The 14,837-nt window shown below is 34.4% G+C and overlaps 2 protein-coding genes across 2 annotated transcripts; both read left to right on the top strand.

Moving 5' to 3' along the window:
• Positions 1-4,305: 4,305 nt before the first annotated feature.
• Positions 4,306-10,363, top strand: LOC114400634 (U4/U6 small nuclear ribonucleoprotein PRP4-like). The gene is made up of 6 exons (XM_028363177.1): positions 4,306-4,448; positions 5,064-5,165; positions 7,302-7,519; positions 8,793-8,835; positions 9,322-9,581; positions 9,753-10,363. The coding sequence occupies exons 2-6, from the start codon at positions 5,079-5,081 to the stop codon at positions 10,147-10,149; spliced, it is 1,005 nt and encodes a 334-aa protein (XP_028218978.1). The 5' UTR covers positions 4,306-4,448; positions 5,064-5,078; the 3' UTR covers positions 10,150-10,363.
• A 1,249-nt stretch (positions 10,364-11,612) lies between these two features.
• On the top strand, positions 11,613-14,001 carry LOC114400032. Its single transcript, XM_028362274.1, has one exon. The coding sequence runs from the start codon at positions 11,740-11,742 to the stop codon at positions 13,795-13,797; it is 2,058 nt and encodes a 685-aa protein (XP_028218075.1). The 5' UTR covers positions 11,613-11,739; the 3' UTR covers positions 13,798-14,001.
• The last annotated feature ends 836 nt before the right edge of the window (positions 14,002-14,837 follow it).

Here is a 14,837-nt window from a genome sequence, read left to right as displayed (position 1 = left end):
ACGGGTCAGCGGCCCATCCGGATGCCGGTTTAAGAGGATCGAACCGGGTCTTTTTGGGTTAATTACATGACGATCCAATTGATCACCGGACCAGTCATTCAGCTCACAATCAAACCGACCGACATGGGGCTGGGTTTTAACCCATTGTATGGAATAATAGTTCAATAGATTCTAAGGAAATAATACTATAAACAAGTAAAAGCCAAAATGAACAAAATCAAGAAATAAATAGCAAACTCTTAAACAATTGTATTGATTACTTATTAAAAAAATATATGCATGAGTTGTATATATTAAATTTCTTGTGTGTGAAAAATTATATTTTATCTTGATTCCCTTAAATTAAACTTCTGGTTCCACTCCCAGAAGAAGTCACACTTAAGTTTGGAGTCTAGATAAATCAAAACCTATAATAATTATGTATTTTTAATTTTAAAAAAATCCTCAAACATCAATTTTTTTCATCATATAAGTATGCATCTTTGTCTCCTTAGTCTAGTCCTCACACAAATTCCCTTTGCTAATTAAATAACAGAGGAAAGAAAAATTAAAGGTGTAACTAATGGTGGAGGACCAACATTATTACTTTAGAGTTGTTTCGAATTATGTATGTTGTTGGATATATTTAATGGAAATCAATCAGCACATAGAAGAATACAATTAATAATATAATTAAATCGTGCAAAGCACTAAATTGAATGTTGACTCATGATATAGGTTGTTTGAATAAATATTAACTCATTAATTTTGATGTCCAACGAGTAGTGACTAGTGAACAACTCAATCTAATTTCATAGGTACTTAAAATAATTAGTAGAGTAACTTTCTTCAGAGATGCACACTTCGCTCGTAATAAGATGGCCTGAGAGATTATAGTAATACAAATTGCATGTTACATAAATAAGAATAAAGAAAAAGCAAATCACAAGTATATATAATTACTATTAATTTGCTTTTGTATTACTATATATATATACTCCAATTTCAAATTTAAGGGAAAAAAACTGCACGTGTCTGTTTGTGTGTAAACTTTTAGTGGTAATATAATTTGAGATCTCAAATATACTTATATGACTGTATATAAATGGAAAAAAATAACTCTCACTTTAAAGTCGGGTTGGTAGAGTTGAACTTCCAAATAATTTTCTTCTAAATCATAAGTCAAGAAGACAAGTATTCATCAAAGTAGGTTGTCCAGGTACACATGACTACTTAAAAAAAGTCATATGTATTTATTATTTTAATCTTAACTATTTCGGATTAGTTTGTTTAAATTTATTTTTTAAATAATTTTTTAATAAAATAAATAATTATTTATTTTTTTACTTGTTTATTTAAATTGTTTTTTTAATATGATTTTTTTTCTTTTTATTTAAGAAGCAAATCCTATATATTTATTAAAAAAAATATTTTTTTAAGTTTAAACAAATTGATCCAAGATCTAATTATCATTATTTATAATTTTCATTTCCTACAAAAGAGTGTTTTTAGTGAAAGAAAAAAGAGTCAAAAGAATTTAACTCAATTGATTGAATATAATGTATGAATTATTATAAATTATTTAACATTATCTTTAATTTCTATCAATCAAAAAATAAAAGAAGAAAAAAATTAATCTTGATCATCAAATTATACGAATCATAAAGATTGTTTTCAATTAATTTTAACCATCTATTACATTGTTAAAATTTTATCCTCATGTTCTTATCTATCACAAATTATATTATATTTATTGTTTGTATCAAGTTTTTGTCAAATATAATCAAAGAGTTATTGCTTGGATACTTACAAGATAAATGCGGATGGACCTTTTGGAGGAAAAAGGGTGTTCAAACATGCCTTCAAAACACAAATTTCTAATAAATTGATGAATTCTTTTTTCATTATAGCACTTAAGAAACTGTATGTGATAATTGTATGTCTTAACATATATATTATAGCACTTAATAAATTCATTTATTTTTTCTAGTCAAATATAATTTTATTTATAGAACTCATACACATTAACAAGAATTGATGAATTATTTTTTGATTAATCATTAATTCTACATGTATTTAATCATATCCAAGATTTACTTAACAAATGTTCTTAATCATTAGATATCCGGAATTAAAACATAACAAATAATCTGTGAATTACTATGACAATCTCAAATTGAAGAAACTTATTAAGCCCTTTTTTAAGAATTTTCTATGGACAATTTATGATAAATTTAATCATTAGAAAATTTCAATTGAATTAGTTTAATGATTACCTTCACATATGATTCATCTATATATGTAAATTAATAAATGAGATTTATTAATATTTATTTAATAAATATTATTTCTATTTATAATAATATTATGATAAAAAAACGATTTAGATTAAAATTAAAAAAACTATTTTTTATTATAATAATTTCTATTATGATAATAAATTTTTTTTAATTTTAATCCAAAACATTATCAAAGTTATATAATCAAATAATGAAATACTATAATGAAAATAAAATATTACTTTATTATTAAAACTAGATTGAACTGTAAACATTTTATTCCTCCGACTCGAGATTGTATCATATATATGTGTTGTGTTGGAGTGTATTCCTCCTGTGCTTAATCTGTTACTTCTGGCCGACATAGTGGTGCTTCCTTTCTGCTCACCATAGTACGGTAGTTTTTCTGTTATCTTTTCATATTATAAAAAAAAAACTTTTAAAGTATATACAATATTACTTTTGATTTATGTAAATATAATATTATATTGATGTAAATAATTTGTAGATATAAGTTATATGATAAAAAAAATTCAGTCTAATGAAATATTTTGAGGGATAACTTTCTAATAAAAAATATTAAACACTCAATGATTACTTAAATTCTTCTAAATAATAAACTAAAACTTCCTGCATCCATATAAATTCTTTCCTGCACTTCACTACATTTCAAAAAGCATTTACATTTTAGATTAGGCATTTCGGGATATGATGTGAAAGAATAATCCAAGTAACCTTCGTATAAGGTGGTGATAGAGTTAGGAAATTGTTATTCTCACCCCCACACACTTTAAATTGTTTTTCCTAAAATACAATTTCAATCAAAATGTATTTCTATTGTACAAGATAACAAAATGTATTTGAATGAAACTGTATTTCTATTATACAAGATAACAAAATGTAGTTTTGTTGTAGTATAGGAGGTACATATAAAATTTAAAATAAAAATACAATCGATGACTTCGTGTGTCTCTAATATAACGAAATTATGATTGCTTTGGGGTAATTTTATCTTTTTTATTTATTAAGAATATGGGGGTGAGGGTAACAACCCTAGAGTTATATAATGTTTAAACTTATCAGGAACACAAATCTAGGTCTAGGTCCATAAAACATTTATGAGTCTATTGATTTTTCTAGATTGATCTTAAAGAGGCCGAAAAAAAAGATTGATCTTGAGCAATGTAGGCAATTGCTTCATGCATCATTTTTTGCTTCTTGCACCCCAAAAAAGACATGAATGGACACAAATAACCCTTACCAAGCTCCCCTCACCCCCACCGGCCCCCTCCCGTTCAACGTTGGCATCGTCTGCCATAGTTTGCACCAAATCCATTCTCGTTCCTCAAGTTCAAACAACGTCAAAGAAGATCACAATAATGACAATTCTGGTGCGATTAAAGAGCTTTAAGTTCAAACAACGCTATGAGAGAATCCGCTTCAGTGACATACCGGAAAAGTTTCACCGACGATTGAGCCACCGTCGCCCAGGGTCTCCAAATAGTAATCTTATTCTGAAAATAATTATTCCGAAATATATAAATTATATCTAAAGATAAGTATTTTAAAAACATTATAATTTTTATTGATACATACACAAATTTGTGGTTGAAATAAACATACACAGCTAAGTAGAGACCCAAAATTTGAGTTTGGTTATTGATTACCTTAAACAATAAAACTCTGTATTTTCTTAAAGAAGAAGAAAAAAACCAACAACTTTCGCGTGAATGTATTCTACTACTCCACTTTCGCTTCCTCCTATCCTAATCTCCCAAAATTCATCTTCTAGGGTTTAATGGCCGAGCAATCCCGGTCTCCGGTGCCGCCGGCAACGACGATAACCGACCTGAACGAAGACTGCATAGCTCACTGCGCCGGCCACCTGAGTCTCGGCGACGTTTGCAATTTGGCGATGGCTTCCTCCGCTCTCAAACGCCTCGCCTATTCCGATTCCATTTGGCAACGCTTCTTCAGGTCACTCTCTCTTTCCCTTCTCTGTTATTCAATTCATTCAATTCTCTTTCTGTTACTGAATTGAATTGAAACAAAACGTGGCAAGGAGCACTGGCATCTAGAGTTACCTTGGCGTTCGAGCGGAAACGGAGCAGCAGCGAGGGGAGTGTATATGGCCAGACACGCGGCGTTGCGACAGTTCATGTTTCTCGACCCTTCGTTCTCGACTTTGACGTACCCGCCAAGCCTTTCGACCAGTTGCTCCTCCACAAAAATCACCTTTTCTACTGACAGTTTCTATTATCTATTGTTATCTATAAATATAACTATATACTCCTGGGTCCCTAATTATAATATCCTTTCAACTAATTTTGGTCCTTTCGAATATTAATATTAGTTTAGTTAATCACATTAAATCTTTTAAAGTAAGTTGGAGAAAGAATAATTAAGTAAGAATATGTTGGAAAAAAATAATTAATATATTTAGAAATTATAAAAGGTCTTATAAGACTCTTATAACTAGAGACAGATGAAACATAAAGGAAAATATGTTAGTATGGTGTACACATTTTTATACTCATCTTATCCATATAACTACATTAATACGTTACTGTTTTATTCCTATAACTACCTTCACAAACCATCCACTAACTTTTATTATCTTTCTTTTTATTTAAAAAAACATGGAAAAGCAATTAGGCACGAAGTGCCTGTTTTCCCCTCGTTATTATAAATTGATTTCTGAATGAATGAGACTTGTGTAGTTGTAGTTCAGGAATTGAGCAATTTGCTGATGTTTGCTTCTTCACAATTTTGCACTCTGCTGATTTGGTGTTGTGCGGTGATCAGGGTTCATGTGTGGAAATGATAGATTTGGATGGCTGTCCAAAGAGAACATCAGCACATTTTTTCCACTCGTTATGTTATCATAAAGCAAGAATCTCTTCTGAGGTAAATTAGGTATCCCCTTGTTGCTTTTTTTTTTTTTACTTTTCACTTTTTTATTTAGGATTGTGACAAGTTCAAATTTTCATTTTTATTATGGCAGATGTCTATTTCCTTGTAATTTACCTTCATACTTTCATTCTTTTAAATTCGATGCCACAGACACTGCCATATGCATGCTAGTGGTTTAATTGTTTTTCTTTTCTTTTTAACTTTTAGTGAATTAGCTGTATTTTTGGAGCATAGATTAAGAGACTAGGTTTTTTGAGAATCAATTTGGTTTTGTGTTAGGAAGGCCTACAATTAAAATTGTTTATCTTTTATGAGGGTTGATGGAATGGTATCGAAGCAAAGAAAAAGACTTACGTATGGTTTTTTTTAAAAAGGCATATGATTGAGTATTTGAGTTTTAAGAGAAATATTGTGGAAGGAAAGAAAGATGTTTGCATGACTTATATTCGAATATATTAGAAATGTTTGTATGATAGGGTGACTACTAGTGTGAGAACCTTAGGAGGCAACACTAAGGACTTTCCTATAAGGATAGGATTACATTGAAGTCTAGTCTTAATTCCTTATTTGTTTTTACATATGCTTGCCAAGGGCATATGAAAGACTACCCTAGCTATATGCTTTTGGCTAATGATATAGTTTGTGATTGAGGAATCAAGGAAAGTGGTTAACTTTAAACTCAAGCTTGGAGATTGACTTTGGAATCAAAGGCTTTTCGCTTGAGTAGAAGTGAAGAGAGAATATATGCATTGCAATTTTAGCTAGAAATAAAGAAAATGAATTGCTAGTAAAAATTGGAGATGATATCATGTACAAGTTTCTAAGATTGAATATCTTAGATCAATATTACAAAATGGTGGAGAAATCAATGAAGATGACATGCATAGGATACAAGTTGGATGGTTATAATGGAGAAACACATCAAGGGTTATTTGTGATGATAAAGTATCTACCAAGTTCAAAGAAAAGTTTTATCACATATAATTATATGTCCAGTTATGCTTTATGATAGTGAATTTGGACAACGACAAGGATAAGATATGAAATGATTGTATACGAGGAGATACTTGTGTGATATAAATTGAGGATGACAGAAAATCAGTTAAGGTGATTTGGACATGTGCAAAGAATGGCACTAGAAGAACTAGTGATGAGAGTAAATTACATGGTTTTTAACCTTGTAGAAGGGGGAGAGAGAAACCAAGAAGGACATCGGAGAAAATTGTCAAGAGGGATCTCATAGTGAATAGCTTGTCTTAGAATTTGGTCTTCAACTGATCTCAATGGTGTTGTGAGATTCATGTAGCCAACCTCACCTAGTGGGATATACCATTTGTTGTTAGTGGTGAATTAGCTGTATTTGTTTCATAGAATCATCTGATTGTTTGTTGGCTAGTAAAAACATTCCTAGAACTATTATCTGTTATTTTTAGTTTCCAAGCTGAATATCTTTTCCACCTAGAAACTAAAACTACATGGAATTCAGGGTGAATTGGCTTAATCTGAACTAAAATAATCAACTGCAGGTTGTTTCCCCTTAATGAAATGACTTCAGTATTTCGAGGCGATACGCAAGGGGAGAAAAATGTTTTAGTTACCTCCAGCTGTGATCACTCCATTCGTCTTTGGTGGAAGGTATCATGTAGTTAAGCAACATTGTATGAGTCTCCCATGTCCATGTACACATTCTTAATGCTGTTATTGCACATGTCTAGGGTGTTCTTAGTAGGAAAGGTGGAAAGGGGAAAGGAGAGTGAAAACTAAAAGCGATGGAAATATTATAATTTCCCCTTTTTAATGCTTGATGGAGAAGTTGGATGGTGATATGTGTGGGAAGTATGGTTATCCCTCTTTATTTTGGGATCAAAAGTGAAATAAATAAATAAATACTTGAAGTTGTTTATGTTACTATTCAATTTTCTATTTCTTGTGTTGTATCTCTAGTATGTTCAGTACCCTTCCAAAAAAACAAAGTACAGCAATGTTTTCTTGTGCTAGCTCCTTGGAAACAGTATTTTCTTTTGACAAATTTCTCTTGGATGCACTTTAGCAAGATGGGCCGTGACACTATCAAGGCAAGTTATTCTTTATGTTTAGGTTGACTGTGTTTTTATCTTTGCCTCTATGTAGGGTTCAAGCCTGCGGTGCTTTAGAGGTCACAATGGTCCTGTGTTGTCCCTATCAAATAAATTATTGGGAGAGGATGGCAGAAAAGTATTGGCAAGTGGGGGAGAAGATGGTACTGTTCGACTATGGTCCCTTGGCTCAAGTGGCAAACGAGGACAGCTTGCTTTGAAGGCTACACTCTATGGGCATGAAAAACCTGTAAATTTGATGTCAGTTGCTGGGTATGAGTTAATCTATTTTAGTATTTACTGTTGGTATACTTTCCTTTCCTAGTGTTGTGTAGGATAATGAAATATGGTGTAGCATGTGGGTAATTTAATCACAATATTCTTTTCTCACGACTCTGATCTTGGCTGATACAATTTTGAGTGGGTAGTTGTGCACTTATGCTATGTCTGTTCATTTTAAACTTGTGATAGAAATTTTATTTTAATAATTGTATTGAAGGGATGGTATTGTATAAAAATTCATTTGCATTTACTTTTTGTTTATTCATGTCTTGCCTTATGGATCTACTATAATTTAGGGATGCATGAGCATGATTGGTTTAAATTGAATACTAAGGATTCTTATTATTTTCACTTGTATATTCTGCATGATTAGCTGGCAGTGATGCAACTGATTGAACTTTCCTGTTTGTTAAAACCAGCTTTAGAATTTAACAATAACTCATTTGTCATTGACCAACATAAAATTTTGTCGATCTTCATAACATGGACATACATTCTGTGTCCCACTTTGTGAGAAAGGGCTTTGTTGTTGTAAATAGCAACAATTTAACTGATTCAAGTGTCCTAGGATCTTAAATTACCAAGTTTAAGAAATAATTTGAGGATTTGACAAGCATGTAGTGTTGAATTTTCAGGTGGGATTTTTTTATTTATTTATATGATTTCATTTTTAGTGATTTGGGCTGATCATGTTGTTTTCATAGTGATATGTTTGACTGGGACTTTATGTGTGTAATACTTCAATTAAGTTGTGAACTTGTTATAAATTCATATTTTAATTAATTATTGCATTAATGGGTAGAATACAATGATTTGTAACTAATTGTATATTAGTATCATTCATCAGCGCAGGAGAGAAAATAGAAAATAATTTGGTAACACCAAACATGTTTATAGTGTTGAGTTATTTATAATTTGTCAACTAATACTGCTATGCTTTTTTTTTTAATCGGCAAATATTAGTTGTTAGTATTGTTAGGTTTTATTAGCGGGGGGATTTGAACCCGCGACCTCTCCCCCTTTCCTTTCTACCTTCATCACTAGACCAATCTTATATTTCCAATAATATTGCTATGCTTTAAATGGACAAAGAAATTCATGAGATATTTTTCATTTTTAGTTCAATTGAAGTGTTGAAATCTCATGTATGTGCTCTCACCATTACTACTCCTATTTCCTTTATATGAAGTAAAGGTGTCTGTACTCTGTAGTAGTCATCTCCTTCAACATTAATGATAGATCTTTCATGTCCTCATTTTTTCAGGCACAAAACTTCGCTTTTGGTATCCATCTCAAGAGATTCTAAGGTCACCCTTGTATTCCTGTCTTTTATGTTGTCATGTTAATTTACTTGTGTTTGTATTTGATTTTTTATTTATTCTTTGTTAATTACCTTGTTTTCCTAAAGGATGAACATAACATTCTTATTGTTTCATAAACTTGTCAAGAATGTGTGGTAATTGTCAACATGTTTGTGATTATTGATGCAATGGTGTATCTGCTGTAAAAACTGAAATGGAAAAAAGTTCTGTGAAATGTATATTAGTATATAACTTGAATAGTTTTCCTAATGAAAGCTAATCAAGATCTTGAGTGTTTTCTTCCTTAGGTGCTAAGTAGTACCTACGTTTTTTTGGGTATTTGCTAAGTAGTACCTACTTTATACACTAGTTGAACAGTTTTTGGTTCAGTGGTAGAGTTAAATTTTGATCGACGAATCGAAATTAAATCCTAATATTTTTCTTGAAACTGGGCTATTCTTTTACAATATTGGAGCTTTTAAATCTTAATAGGTAAGTGTTTGGGATACTGGCGCTGCTACATCATCTGCTGTTCGTACCTCCTGTTGTGTTGGGATGGCTTCAGTTCCCGGTACACCCGTAAACATGAAATGCCATGAATCACTATTGTATGTGGCTGCTGGTTCCTCTGCCACTGCATTTGATTTAAGGACAATGCAGAAAGTTATCACCGCAGCTGTACATCAACCAAAGCTGTGTTCATTTGATGCCATCCCTTCAAAATATTTAATACGCACAGGCGGTGATGGCAGGTATGAACCGTATGATCATGATTATGAGAGAAGAAACTTTGCTATTGTTTTCAATCATATAGATTAGCAAATCACACTTGTCACACAGTTGTTTTTACTGTGTAAAGATCATGGTCACATATCATGTTATCTTTAGTTGGTATGACACTGACCACAACTCCAATGCTGCAGGGCAATGCTCTGGGATGTTAGGAGAAATCAAGAATCACTAAAACCAGAACCGATAGCCGAGTTGGATGGACATTGTGGCCAAGTAACTTTACTGCACATGGATCCATACAAAATAGTTACTGGGGGCCCTGACAATGCTTATGTGAATGTATGGGAAGTTGACACTGGTGTACAAACAAATTCCTTGCTTTGCTCTTTAACTGATGGTGCTGGATCTGGCTGTGATGCCATGGCTGTAGATGGGTGTAGAATTACTACAACTAGCTATTCTGAAGATTCGGGTGTTTTGTGCTTTAGGGACTACAACCATGATGCCACAAATCCTGTTACGAAACTAGAAAACGAACCGTCATCAAAATTTTGGATTTCTATGTCCGATGATGACAGTGATGACTGATAATCTAGGTAGCTCCCAAAATTGTATTGATCAATATTTTTGTTTTCAGTTGGTTAGATTGTTACTTTTGTACGGGATCTTTCTCAAGTGAAATCTTCCTGTCTAAGATCAAAGGATGATCTCCAAATGCTAAGGATGTCAGTTCTATTTGGATCACAAATCCTTCAATATAATCAAATGTGTTTTTAAGTCAAATAAAGCCCTATTGATATCATTTCTCCTGTCAAAAAGCTATCGATCATGGCCTAAAACATTTTGTTTTTTTTTTCTCCAATATTAGAGGTGTGAGTACTCACTATCTTGGGTGTTGGTTCAAGAGAAATTCTAGCCCTTGATGGAAAGTCAAATTGGTTAAACTTGCCGATAACACCATAAAAAAGGTTCAGCATTTCAGTTTGCTGACTAGGTAATCAGCTCTTCTTCTTCTAAAAGGAAGTATTAATTTCTTAAATTAGATTAACATGATAAAAAATCAAGTGACTGCCACACAAAATGGTTAATTAGTTTATAGAATGCAACATTCATACTCCAAAGAAGGAAGGGGCTATTATTTTCATTCAACATGATAATCTAACAACTTTTGCTTTTTTTGGATAAATAGTTACTTATTTTTTGCAATATTTTTTTAGAGATTTTTTTTTAATAAAAAAGCAAGTGATTTCTTTTTTCCTATAATTCAAACTATCCCATACAAGAACTAAAGCAAATCCTCAACTACTATACTAATAAAATCCTATTAGGTTGGAAATTTAAAAAAAAAAAAAAAAGTGTATTTGAGCAGCTATATGTGATCACCGCTAACTAGAAGATATTATAAAAATGTGGTTTATGTCCGAAGGTTTATCTCTTATTTTAGAATTTGAAATGGTGTCTTTCAATAAGTTATTTCATACATTAATTTCATGAATTCAATTAATCAGAATCGTTGAAAAAAATTCAAATAGCTCATATTTTATCTCAATAAATCAAACTTAAAATAAAAAAAACCTGTTAAAAATGTTTTTTTATATAAAAAATATACATGTACATTATTGTATATAATCCAAATCCATGATATTGCCACCTTTTTTTTTGGATTTAGATTTCTTATTATCAGGATTTCATAAATTCATGCAATTAGTTAATTAGAATAGTGAAACGATTCATATTTTATCTCAATAAACCAAACTCAAAAATTTATATTCAAGGTTTGAACCTTTTGATTTTCGTTTAGTGGCCACTCAAAATATTTCTTAAATTTTAATTTCAGTTCCTATATTTCAACATAAATGAGTGCGTATTTTTAATCATTGACGAGGAATTAAAAATATATATCACTTTTAATAAATATAAAAATCAAGAACACGTTGAAATTTTGATAGAAACATGCCAATTGAATTTTTACTTATGTTTTTATTTTTTAAAAAAAACATTGTTTTATTTTCTTTAAACCAAAAACTAATATACTAAGAAAATCAATTAATTAGTTGAACACTACTAATTAAACACGAATTGTCTCCCTCTCTCTCTCCCTAGTACAGTCCCTCTTCTCTGTCAATTCTTCCCATCCTAAATGGAGCCGTGACACTCAACTCTCAATTGAACCCTACCATGTCCTCCTCCTCCTCCTCCGCCACCACCACCCTCCCGGTGTTGGCGTTCCTCCTTCTCAGCACCGCCATCAGCGCCGCACCGATCATCGGTCTAGACTCATTCCTTACCCACCAATCCCGAATCGATCCTCAGGCCTCGAACGACTCCTTCCTCTCCCTCCCTTCCTCCATCAAAACCCCCCTCTCCCACTCTCTCGACTTCTCCTCCAATTCCCTCCTCTCCCTCTCTCTCCCAATCTCCCTCTCCCTCCACCTCCTCGGCGACTTCCCCTCCGACACCCCCTCCCTCCTCTCCGCCTTCCTCTCCGCCGCCACCACCACCACCACCCACTTCCACGTCATCACCCCCTTCGACTCCCACCCTCTCTCCCACACCCTCTCTCTCTCCCACACTCTCCATCTTCTCGTCACCCCCTCCCAAACCCTAACCTCACTTACCAATTCTCTCTCCCAAACCCTAACCTCACACCTCCACTCCACACCCTCCTCCCTCCGCTCCCCTCTCCTCACCATCCCTCACTCCTCTATTGACCAAATCATCCAAAACCACTTCATCACACAAAACCCTAACCCTAACCCTAACCAAGTCCATCTCTACCTCCTCAACCTCCCTCCCGCTTCCTCTTCCAATTCCAAAGCCTATGCTTACTCATACTCCCCCGGCGATTCTTCCGCTGCTGTGACGAAATGCTCCGGCACTTTCTTCACCTCCTCCCACCGCTACTTCTGGATCGACCTCCGCGCCGGCCCCGTCGACTACGGCCCCGCGATCTCCGGCGACGGAGTCATCCCCCGCGGCGAGTTCCACCCTCTCGCCGCGCTCCACGGCCGTCCGAAGTCCAACAAGGCCTTCGCCGCCGACCTCGCCTCCCTCGTCTGGAGCGCCTACCACGTCTTCCTCGCCCCCTCCCTCCGGATCTCCGTGCCCTTCGAGAAATCGCTCGTGATTCAGTTCATTCATATCCATGGCGGGAATGATAACAAGGATTTGGCCGGTTTAGATTGGAAATCGATCGAGAAGAGCTTCAGGTTCGAGAGTAAGAGCAGTGGATTGCTTTTAGGGGATCAGAGTTTGAGCTTTAGGCAGCACGAGATTAGGTATTCCGAGTGTTCAATTTGCTCGTTCGCAATCTCGCGGTCGATTAATTCGTATACCTCTAGGTTTTTGTTTGATAATTATACTTTGATTGTGAGTGAGTATTTGGATTCGAAGCGATTGCACCAGATTTTGTCTGATTCTGGCGATGAGTTGAGGAAGCTGGCTGGTGTGCTGGAGGAGGACTTTGGCAGGGTTGTTCCTGTGTATGTTTTTGACTTGGATTACACTTCGTTGTTGTTGCTTGATCGGTATCATCAGTCGGTCGCCTTTAAGGACATGGTGATTGCTGTTAGGACGAGGAACACGCAGACCGTGAGTGATTATAGTTGTAATGGTAGGCATGTGTTCACACAGACGAGGGAGCTTGAGCGTCCTATTGTAGGGTCGATTCTTCAGAGTATGTGGGGGGTGTCGCCGACTCATTTGAATTGGAGCCCCCAGCACAATGAGACTTTGGTGGATTATACGTGGAGTATGGGGCAGACACCCTTTGGGCCGTTTTCTGAGATGTTGAGTTTGTCCTTTGTGCAGAAGGATGCTGCCAGGAGGAATGTTCTGTTGACATCGCTGAATTACAGCATAACGAGTGCTATAGATGTTCTTCAGAGTGTTGAGACGCATGGCGGGGCTAAGAATCTGCTCAAGCAGAAGCAGCATGTGGAGTTTGTGCAGAGATGGAACCTTTTTAAGTACAAGCTGAACAAAGCCATGTCTGCGTTGTCTCACTTGGATTTTGAGATGGCTCTGTTTTACTTGCGGTCTTCTGATCATGATCTGTATGCCATTCACTCCATTGTTTATCATGCCTCGCAGGAAATAGAGGCGTCCCTTGTGTGCTTTAGGGACCCTCCGTTTCCCTGGGGTTCGGTCTTGCTTTCTGCATCGGCTTTCCTTTCTGTCTCTTATATTTATGCAAGACGGGACAAACTTTTCAGAAACAAAAGGAAACAATTTTGATGCTTTCACTAGAGGACAGGACAGAAGTTTGTATGATTTTAAGAAAACGCAAAACAAAACATGTATCATTCTACAAGAGAGGTATGCTTATGGTGCCATGGTGAATTAAGTATTTAGATTGCTTGAACTATTTACTTGAGTTCAACTGTATACATTTTCCTACTTTTTTCATGCTCTGTGATTAGTTTTGTTTTCTTGAGTTTATCTTCCTTTTTCCTTTTCGGTATTATGACACTAGTTGATCATTATTATATAGCATATCCCTGATATCAGTATTAGCTATTAGCAGAACACAAGTAGATTATACCTCCTAGAATCGAATCTGTTGTATATAAGAGAAATATAGTAGCAAAAAAAGAGATACAAAGATATCTAAAACAAAGCCAAAGAGAGTCAGCCTTCTGGTTAGCAACCAGGTACAAAACCCTGTAATGGTTTCATTAATGAGTTCATGCTAGAGTAGTATTATTAAGAAAATCTGAACTATGCCCGTCCTGTAACAGCCACTAGATGCCCTTTATATCTGGAATAAGTGCATCAATTTGAAATCTCTTGTTCCTTATTGAGTTCATGCTAGAGTAGTGGTAGCAATCATCTGGCTACAGTAGTACCTTAAACAGTATTCACGCTGCAGTTGCTCAAATAAAATCCAGCATTTAGTTATAAATGATCACCCTGTGCTTGCAAAATTTATGCTTTCAAGTTCTCAAAGTGTTCTTTGATTTTGCATATACTAGAGATATTTATATTGTTACTGATGCTTTAGTGAGAAAAGTATTGGCTAGCAGTTGCGTGGAAAGTATCTTATATCAAGGGTCTAATGCACCTGAATTTCACATCCAAAATTGGTGCTCAATTTCTAGTTCTAAACTTCGAATTGAACAATTGAATTTTGTTCTGCAAATGCAGAATGCACGAGTGTTTCATTTCAATTGGTCAGAGTATTTTGTTGAACCAAACTGCTTGTCTTTTTAAGTAAAACACATCGTGCACAGGACTTATGAGTTCTGACTAGTAAACGTAAGAAATGTATCTAATGA

Source organism: Glycine soja, chromosome 19, assembly GCF_004193775.1.
Source record: "Glycine soja cultivar W05 chromosome 19, ASM419377v2, whole genome shotgun sequence".
Lineage (NCBI taxonomy): Eukaryota > Viridiplantae > Streptophyta > Magnoliopsida > Fabales > Fabaceae > Glycine > Glycine soja.
Note: the sequence above shows the minus strand (reverse complement) of the source record. Positions and strands in the feature narration are given on the sequence as shown.